General features: G+C 39.0%; 1 protein-coding gene across 1 annotated transcript; it reads right to left on the minus strand.

The window, feature by feature from the left end:
• Nucleotides 1-1,539: 1,539 nt before the first annotated feature.
• LOC103221962 (uncharacterized) lies at nt 1,540-10,188 on the minus strand. Its single transcript, XM_007973415.3, is given in 5 exon segments — nt 1,540-2,935; nt 2,938-3,244; nt 3,246-3,926; nt 7,191-7,286; nt 9,812-10,188. Coding segments are annotated over 3 exon segments (1,389 nt in total). The 5' UTR covers nt 3,287-3,926; nt 7,191-7,286; nt 9,812-10,188; the 3' UTR covers nt 1,540-1,894.
• Between the last annotated feature and the right edge of the window lie 436 nt (nt 10,189-10,624).

Here is a 10,624-nt window from a genome sequence, read left to right on the forward strand (position 1 = left end):
AGTTTTTAAGGTATTTGGAAACATAAATTTTAGTGTCTTTTGGTAGAGATAGCTATCTATTATTTTTCTGTGAATATTTCAGAAAGCTCCCACAATCCCGAGTGTTTAAGTATTTGTGTATATTTACTTCTCTTATAATATCAATTTTATATTTAATGTTTAACGATCTTGGAACTGTATTTTCTATAACAACTAGCTACTTTTTTGAAAAGTTACTGAATTATCGAACCACTCCTCATTTAGAATTTCATATGCTAAATTTTTTCATGTACTGAAAAAATTACAGTGTTTTCTCTTGTGCTTTATTGATCTATCAATTGTTTTGCAGTTCCCCTGCCATGCTAACTCAGAATTATCACATTTTGGAAATATTTTGCCCACTCATCTCCCTTTTTTTCTTTCATCCTAAAGTTAGAATCATCTTAAATTCAACTTACAAATACGGTTTTAACTGACAATTTTATTCACTCATCCCATAAAGGTACATAATTCCTCATGTATGAATCAGCCTTTTCTCATAAAAATTTCTAAATCATTTTTGTTGTCTTGTATATTTGTTATTAAACTCATTCCTATATTTCATATTTCTACAGCTATTGTGAATACTTTTTCTATTACGCTTTCAAATTAATTATTAGTACTTATGTGTATGTAGTACTACCAATTTTATACATATTCATTTTGTAGCTCCTCACAAAATCATGTGAATGTGCCATGCATTATTCCAGTGAGAAAGTCTATGAAAACGATAGATTCTCAGAGGGACATATACATTCACAAAAGCTTAAACACTGCTGCTTTAAGTGTAAGTTTTCTCAATGACTGTCTAGCAGGTTCACCATTATTTATCCTTATGTGTAAGCAGTTGTCCCGGACACCAAAACCAACTCCAAACTCAGTAAGTCTGCACTAAGTCTCCAAAGCCACACACTGGATAAGTTCCATAACAAGTGGCTTTTTCCTGTCCCTAGATGATCCGTTTTAAATTACAGTCTTCTGAGGTAAATCTTCATATTTTCAGGTCATTGTCTCTGTAACCATAGGAAAAAGACAACAGACTTTTCTAGACATATTAGATCTCAAAATTTACTCTCATTTACATGGCCTTTACGTATTTAGGTGTGGAAATAACAAATGCACTTTCCAATTTCACCCTTTCTAGATACCTGATTAAGTCACGTTTTCTAGCCCCTTCTCAGCTGGAACATGACGATTGCCATGTTCAACTTAGTAGGGTTTATATTGCAAGATTGGGCTTGAATGATATCCAGGTAACTTAGCCTTTATCTATCAACAATCTGATTCTTTTTTTCTCAGTTTTTATCTAACACCATATTCTTAATCAAGAAAAGATCTCAAACTCCTAATGTAATAATTCATAGAACTTATACTACTTTCTCTCTTAGTTTTCTTCAATATTTGTGACATGTATTTTAGAAAAGTAATACAAGGGTAATAAACAGCTACATGACATGTGCTTTATATCTTTATTGACTCCTTAATAGCTACTACAAGCTCACTTGTGAGTCATACCTGATGTACATTAAATAAGTCACAATTCTGAACCACATCTATAGAAACTTGAATTCCTAGTAAATGTAATAATTGAGGATCTTAAAGCTCAACAAATCAGGCCTTCCAATTTTTCAGATGAGGAAATTAAGGCCTGAAGATATGAAGTGACTTACCCCAAAGTAAAAGATCTAGTTAGTAATAGAGCTGTGATTGAGATCCATGACTTCTAAAACCCAGAAACATGCTCTCTCCACTAAACCATGTGATCATTCTAAGCAGTCAACAGTTTTCATGATCCTCCTTCTGTTTCCCTGGGAAGGGTCTCCATATTAACCAAATTCTTAAGGCATTCAGAGAATTTCTCTCCAGCATGAAGTTTTTATTGTAAAAAAGAAGAGTTTTGTCTAATGGTTTCCCCACACTCAGTATGTATATTTGATTTCTCTTCATTATGAATTTTTTGGTGTTTTGTAAGATATGTGCTCTGGCTAAAGGCTTTCCCACATTCATTACATTCATAGGGTTTCTCTTCAGTATGCATTTTCTGATGTTTTTTAAGGTCTGTCCTCTGCCTAAAGGCTTTGCCACATTTACTGCATTCATAAGGTTTTTCTACAGTATGAATGACCTGATGTTGAATAAGACCGGAGCAATAACTGAATGCCTTTCTACATTCATTACATTTATAGGATTTTTCACTAGTATGAGTTTTCTGGTGATTTTTGAGGTGTGTACTCTGACTGAATGCTTTTCCACATTCAGTACATTTATAGGTATTTTCTCCAGTGTGATTTATCTGATGTTGAACAAGTGCTAACCGATCACTGAAGGCTTTTCCACAGTCAGTGCATTTATAGGGCTTCTTTCTGGTATGATTTCTCTTACGTTGAATTAGGGGTGAACAGAAACTCAAAGGTTTCCCACAGTCATTACATTCACAGGGCTTCTCTCCAGTGTGAGTTCTCTGAATATGTCCTGAGCGGTCACTAAAAGCTTTTCCACATTCATTACATTTGTAGGGTTTTTCTCCAGTATGAACCCTCGTATGCTGTGTAAGGAATGAACTCTGGCTGAAAGTTTTCTCACATTCATTGCATTTATATGGTTTCTCTCCTATATGACTTCTCCGATGTTGAGTAAGGTATGTGCTTCTGCTAAAGGCTTTTCCACATTGCTTACATTCATAAGGCTTTTCTCCTGTATGTGTTCTTTGATGTCGAATAACAGCTGAATAGTTACCAAAGGCTTTCTCACATTCATTACAGTCATAGGGCTTTTCTCCAGTGTGAGTTCTATGATGCTGAATAAGGGCTGAATAATCACTAAAGGCATTCCCACATTCATTGCATTTGCATGGTTTCTCTCCAGTGTGCATTCTCTGATGTTGAATGAGGTCCGAACAGTAACTGAAAGCTTTCCCACAGTCATGACATTCATAGGGTTTCTCTGCAGTATGGACAATATGATGTTGAATAAGAGCTGAGTGATCATGGAAGGCTTTCTCACATTCATTACATTCATAGGGTTTTTCTCCTGTATGCATTCTTTGATGCTGAGTAAGATGTGCACTCTGACTAAAGGACCTACCACATTCATTGCATTCATAAGGTTTCTCTCCAGTATGGATTCTCTGATGTAGAGTAAGATGTGTGTTCTGATTAAAAGCCTTTCCACATTCAAGACATTTACAGGGCTTCTCACTGGTGTGAATTCTTTGATGCTGAGTAAGGTGTACTACGACTGAATGTCTTGCCACATTCAGTACACTCATAAGGTCTCTCTCCACTGTGAATTCTCTGATGTTGAATTAAGAACTGAGCAATAAATGAAGGCCTTCCCACACTTCCTGCATTTGTAGGGCTTTTCTCCTATATGAGTTTTCTGAAGATTTCTTAAGTGGGAACTCTGATTAAATCCCTTTCCACATTCAGTAGATTTATAGGGTCTCTCTCTCCACAATGAGTTCTTTGATGCTGAACAAGACACGGCCTCTGAAGGTTCTCCCATATTCACTATATTTACAAGGGTTTTTTTCCATCATACTTTCTTTGTATAATTAAATCTGAGTTTTGTTTGTGTGTCTTTCAACACATACCATATTTATGACAATTCTATAGGATCTCTCTGCTCTGTAACAAGTATTGATCTTATAGTAAAAATTCTCACAAATTCATTAGATTCTACATCTCTTTCTCTGGTAGGAATTTTTGTGCAGGTAGCTATCTCCTACCCTAGATTACTCCCCTTGTTTAGCTGCTGATTCTTAAACTGGCCTCTAGATTTCCAGATTTCTTCTGGTATAGACTTTCTCTTTGCAAGTTCTTCCATCTCTAATCCTTGAGATTAATCTTCTTTTGAAATGTCCTGCTGCTCTACTCTTGATATCTTGGCCCCAGGTTCAAGCTTCCCATCTAAAAGACATAAAAATATGACTCTACTATGTGCCAAATGTTGGGAGAAAAGAAGCTGCTACATTAGGAATGGAATAATGAAATTACAGATACTGAGAACATAAAATACTGGGACTATAAATACTGGGACAATAAGATAGTAATCGAGGGAGGAGTGAGAAGGAAATACTAGTGGTGTGAAAGTGTCTGATACAGGGAATGAAGCAAACATTCTGTCAGGTGAGAAGAATGATTAGGGAAAAAACTAAACGGTGAATATTAGAAAAGAGAATTATCAGGGATTAAGAAATGAAAACTGTTATCAGAGAGAAATGGTCTTTCAGAAATTATCCTATGAGAAAACTACTTACTCAGCATTGAAACTATTATCTTAAAAAATACTAACAGCTTTTTATTTTCAATAAGCTTTTATATTAGATTTTTTAGTACTTGTACAAAGTAATACTTTTAGCTAATTATTCTTCGTCAAGTAAATGCTAATGTTATTGCTTTACACTTGGTATAAAAAGAGCGTAAACTCTAGGTTTAAGGACAAAGGAAAGGATGAAAAGGGGGAAATTTACTCTTTTGAAATGAAAAAATAATTATTAGGTCTTTCTAATGACAAATCTACATTATTTTTCACTTTCAGTCATGGATAAAGAGGCAAGTAACATAAAGCATAGGGAAAAAAGGATAGCTCTTCTTTTTATACATCAGCATATTAAAAAGTGGTCCTTCAGTCTGGATTCATACTTCAGAGAGAGTTAATATACTAATATGATAACTGAAAATTGTTTGTAAGGTCATGATTTATAATGGGTTCCATTGCAGGATGACTGAGAAGGGACCTGGCTGATTTATTAGAGGATGCCCAAATAGTGGCACCTACAGTTCTTTTATCTTAGGTTGGTTAATTTCCCCAGAATGGATCACTTTAACCTTCTACCTGAAATGGGGTAGGATATAGAAATCAAGTAGAAGGAAAAACTAAGGTGAGAGTCTCTCCATTCAATATGTAGATTTTTACTAAACCACCTGTTTTCAATGTGTCCCCTAGATTCTGGCATAAATTACACATAAAAATTAATGATTTTATTAGCTGCACTCCTAATATCCAACACTCATTTCTCGTTTTAACTCTAATTTATTTATTATCATAAAAAGAAATTTTAAAAAGCAAAAGCAAAAACAAAAATAATAACAACAAACAATACTTTATTATTGCTTCTCCTGTGCAAAAAGCCCTTTCTTCCTTCTTTAGCCCATCTAATTCTTGACACTACTTTGGAGCGTCACTCAAATGACACTAGTTCCACAACATTCCTTACTCTCCAGTTTCCCTGATTTCCTACAACTTACTATTTTAACTTCTAATTTTGGCACTTAATAGCAGTGCTGTACATTGTTTATCTATTTTCTCCTGTCTGCACATGTTGTCTTCAGAGTTATCATTTCACGTCTTAGAAAAAAGGGAAAGAACTTTGATGAAGTTTTTGGTTTATAGCTAATATTAATTGAGTTTATGCTAGGCTGACTCACAATATCAACATATCAAATCTTTAAAGAAAACCACACCAAGCAGAGGAAATAGCAAGTGTGAAGGCACCATCATGACAGGGGGAATGGGGAGGAAGAGAGATTGAAAGAAGGCCACTGTGAATAGAGCAAAGAAGGTATACATGAAGAATGAGGGAAGAACTGAGGCTGAAAATTAGAGTCCAGTCACATGAGGCTCACAGGCCATGCAAAAAGTGTGGCATCTTTATCCTGACAGCATTAGGAAGCCATTTAAGAGTCGTAAGCAAAAAGGTGACAAATTCAAATTTGAGAGCTGCAAAAGACACTTTCGGCAGTAGGTGGAATAAGCAGAAGTAGAACGGCCAAAATGGACATGGAAAAATATTTGTGTGGATGCTCCAGGAATCTAGGCAAGAAATGATGAGGACACGGATTAAAAATAAAGTGAGTAAAGACAGAAAGAAGTGATAGATTTGAAATATATTTAGGAAATAAATTTGACAAGGTTTGATGGCAAACTGAAAATGCAGATGAAGAGAAAGGGATTATAAAGGTGAATTTCTGGACTCTGGCTAGAGTGGCTAAATGGATGGAGTGCCACTGTGGATTTTGTTTGATTAATGCAGAAATAATTAAGAAAGTTCTGGATGAAGGGAAATCATACCAGATAGAAATTCTGATTCCCAAAAAGAAATACAGAGCATTTAGAAATAGGGCAAATTAAAATTTGTTTTTAAAAGTTTGCTTTTATCTTTTTTTTTTTTTTCTCTTTTTCTCTTTTGAGACAGGGTTTTCTCTGTCATCCTGGCTGGAGTGCAGTGGCACAATCTCGGCTGACTGCAACCTCTGACCCTGGGTTCAAGTGATCCTCCCACCTCAGCCACCCAAGTAGCTGGGAACACAGGCATGTGCCACTAGGCCTAGGTATTTTTTTTTTAAGTTTTAGTAGAGACAGGGTTTCATCATGTTGGCTAGGCTGGTCTTGAATTCCTGAATTCAAGCCATCCACCTGCCTTGGTCTCCCAAAGTCCTGGGATTACAGACGTGAGCCACCACACCTGGTTGCTTTTGTCTTAATTTCTTTATAATATATATAACTATTTAAAGAAAAAAATAACATTTTCTTGAACAACTTATAACATATGTAGATGTAATACAAAGAACAACAAGCAGAACAAAAAGAGTGAGGCGTCATAATTGAACACATATCGTTGTAAGGCTTCCACGTTTTTTGTGAAGTGACACATTAAATGTAGGAAGATTGTGAAGAAGTAACGATATATATTGTAATCCCTAGAGCAACTACTAAAAACATAGTTTAAAAGTCTGTAAGAAAATTCAAGATTTTTAAGAGAAAACCTTAAAATTCAGCCAGATGAAGGTTAAAATTAATATAGCAAATTAAGTTTTCCACAGAAGTGTTAGGGACTGCCAAGATTATCAAGGAGGCATTGTGAGGTTAGAGATCAAAAATTTTTAATTGTTTTAAATCATTCAATACTTATTCAACACAAGTTTAATGAGTACTATATGCTAAATACTCTAGGCACAGGTGATTTAACGTGAAAGAGACTAAAAAACAAAACAAAACAGAAAGAAAAGAAAAACTCTGCCTACATAGAGCATACTCCATAGTAAGAAAGACAAACAATAGACTTGCTACATAAATACATTGTATATTATGTATTAGTCTGTTGCTGAATTGCTATAAAGAACTACCCGAGACCAGGTAATGTATAAAGAAAATAAGTTTAATTGACTCACCATTTCACAGGCTGCACAGGAAGCACACCTTGGGAGGCCTCAGGAAACTTACAATCATGATGGAAGGTGAAGGGGAAGCAGGCGCGCCTTACATGGCTGGAAAAGGAGGAAAAGAGAGAGAGAGGGGAGGTGCCACACACTTTTAAACAACCAGATCTCGTGAGAACCCACTTACTATCAAAAGAACAGCAAGGGGGATGTCTGCCCCCATGATCCAGCACCTCCCATCAGGCCTCTCCTCCAACACTGGGGATTATAATTCAACATGAAAGTTGGCGGGGCGGGAACTCTACCCTCCCAGGAACAGCTGCAGCTGCCCAGCTGTGGCTGCGGACCTGGGCATCCCTGTGCTCTTGTGGGTCCTGGAAGCCCTGTCCCTGACAAGCTCCAAAGTGTCTGCTCCTGCTGCTTGGCATCTCCCTGGTCCTGGCATCCATTCTGATTTTACAGCAAAGTTGAGGCTGAGCCTGGGCACAGTCACAACCTGACCAGGTGTGCACATGCTCAGAGCAGCGCTGACATGCCAGCCCCTGCCACCTTGCCCCCCTCTGGACTTTGAGCACTGAAAAGCATGGGAAGGAGGCTGAAGCCGGGTTGAGGGTGGCTCAGTGTGGGCCTTCAAGCCCAGCATGAACAGCCTGGGCACCATGGAGGACATGATTGATGGTGGCAGGAGGCAGACAGGCTCCTGGGTGGAAAGGGGTGGGTCCCCAGTGAAGCCCCACTTTCAAGTTAGGGATGGCCTAAAGCATGGGGGCTGGGCTGTCAGTTCTGGGTGCAGTCCACAGCCTGGCAGGGAGTGAGAACTTTTGGTGCTTTTTCCACCCACCTGTGATCACCCATGGACCAATTGGCATGCGCTTCCTCCCTTCTGAGCTCATATAAACCTCAGACTCAGTCAGATTCAAACAGACATTGGGAGGACCTGCCAGCGGGAAGGAGCTACCCACTGCAGGTCTCCTCTCTGCTGACAGCTGGACACTCATCAAGACAACCTGTCTGCGGAAAGAAGCCACCCACTTTGGGTCTCCTGAGAGCTGTTCTGTCACTCAGTGAAGCTCCTCTCCCACTTCTTCACCCTCCAGTTGTCCAGATACCTCATTCTTCCTGAATACGGACCAAGCATGGGCCAAAAACTTGGGACCTGCCAAATGGAAGGACTGAAAAAGCTGTAACACAAACAGGGTTGAAACATGCCTCCCTGCTTGCCATGTTGTGGGCAATGAGAAGAAGAGCTGCAGACCTTAATTGAGCCTAAATCTAGAGGCTCCCTGAGCCAGCACTATGACACCCTCTTTGAGGCTCTGTGGCTCCTGGCATCTCCAAGCTTCCAGAAGTCATTGCGTTCCCCTTGTCCAGACATGGGTGCCCACAGTGGAGGTACTTCCACTGCATGCGGTACATCTGTTCCAGCTGTAGCCTTGCACGGAGCTGCCTGCCCCACCGCAGCAGCCAGCGTGTGTGGTTGTGCTCACTGGCCAGACCCCGTGCTCACTTGCCCACATACCCCTGGTTGTGTGGCTCACCCTTGGCAGGTGTGGGATCTGAGACAGTAGTGTGAGCTGAGCACAGCCTGCCAGGCTGAGTAGGTGGAACAAGCCCAGTGGTGAGACCAATACTCACTCAGGCAGAAGGAGCTGCCGGCCACAGAGGTTTCTGGCTGGCAAAGCAATATCCCAAGGATCCCATGACATTTTCAACTTGCCTTATATGCCTTAACATAATCTATTTACAATGCTAACTCACCCCAATTAGTTTTCCACCCATGTCCTCTCCACAGCACACTGGTGGCTCTTCCAAAGTACCTTATCCCTCTTAGATATTCTAGATTCTCTTAACTGGAGTTACTTTCAATTCCTTTCTTTTTCATCCCCTAAATCTAAACTAAAACATTACTGTTCCTTGCCGAAACAAGCTGTGTCATGGCATTTTTTTTCCAAAAGTTTCTAATAATTCACAATCAACTCTATGACAAAGTCAAACCCTTAGTCCTATTTAGCACAGCAAATTTCACCCTTAACATTTTTAACATAAGGCTACTACCCATTGCCCCATAGAAAACACAGTCTCTTCTACCTCTAAGCCTTGTCTTATATTTTCTCCCCTTAAAATCCCTCAGTTCTCCTTTGAGCAAATTGCAACTATATTTCAGTGCACACCAAAATCCCACCCCTTCATAAAATCCTCCAAATCACACTCCCCTTCTCTGAATTCCTACGGGATGTTTTCTCTTTACCACTTAAAATGGATGTGGTATTTTATTCTTGATACCAAGAATTCTTCCTTAACTCCTTGGTTAGACAAGGCTGCTGAAGAACTGAATAGCACAGAGAATGCCTAATTGAGAACCTACCTGCTATGCTAGTTACCAAATGCTAGTTACTAAATGCTGTGCTAGTTACCAGAAACAAACAAACAAACAAAAACAAAAACATTATGGGAAGGCAGGTGGCAATAGACAACCAATCTTTTAAAATTCATGATCAAAGAGACTAGGCCTTGCTTCCTAGAAGATAAAATATCTGGAATTCAAGTCACTGAATTGAAGTTTTTTGGGCCCCAAACCACCAGAATGAAAGTAGAAAATGTAAGATACTTTAGGAAATGAAAATATAACTCACCCTGAATCCAGCCATCAAGAGCCTAGCAGTCATTCTCTCTTCTTCTGGGCTCTTCTCTTGAAGAAGGGCAGAGTCTTGAGACAGTGGCTCTGAGGAAAGAGAGAGGAGCTATGAAGAAGTCAGCTTGTGTCTACAGCTACCACTTGATATTCTAGAACTACACTCTCCAATATGGTAGCCATTCCCCACATGCAGCTGTTTAAAATTAAAGACTTAATTATTCAATTGCAATAGTCACATTTCAGTGCTCAATAGCTAATGTGGTTAGTGGCTACTGTACTGAGCAATGTATACATCAAAAATATCCACAAAAGTTCCACTGCATAGCACTGGTCTAGATATCCACATATGTGTATGTTTTTGAAGTCATACCAATGGAATCTTCAGCTCCAGGAATTAAAGACAACCAGACATTCCTTGCCACCTCATGACCACAGAAAGGCCACAGGCATTGCATTCTTAATAGTTTGAATGTTTGTCTTCCCAAACTTCTTGTTGAAATTCAATTCCCAGTGTTGGAGGTGGGGCCTAATGGGAAGGTTTGGATCATGGCAACGAGCGAATCCCTCATGAACAGCTTGGTGCTATCCCCATAACAATGAATGGGTTCTCACTCTATTCGTTCCTGCAAGAGCTGATTTTTTTTTTTTTTTTTTTTTTTTTTTTTTTTTTTTTTTGAGATGGAGTCTCGCTGTGTCGTCAGGTTAGAGTGCAGTAGCACAATCTTGGCTCACTACAACCTCCGTCTCCCGGGATCAAGTGATTCTCCTGCCTCAGCCTCTGGAGTAGCTGGGACTATAGGTGCCCACCACT

Source organism: Chlorocebus sabaeus, chromosome 17 (assembly GCF_047675955.1).
Source record: "Chlorocebus sabaeus isolate Y175 chromosome 17, mChlSab1.0.hap1, whole genome shotgun sequence".
Lineage (NCBI taxonomy): Eukaryota > Metazoa > Chordata > Mammalia > Primates > Cercopithecidae > Chlorocebus > Chlorocebus sabaeus.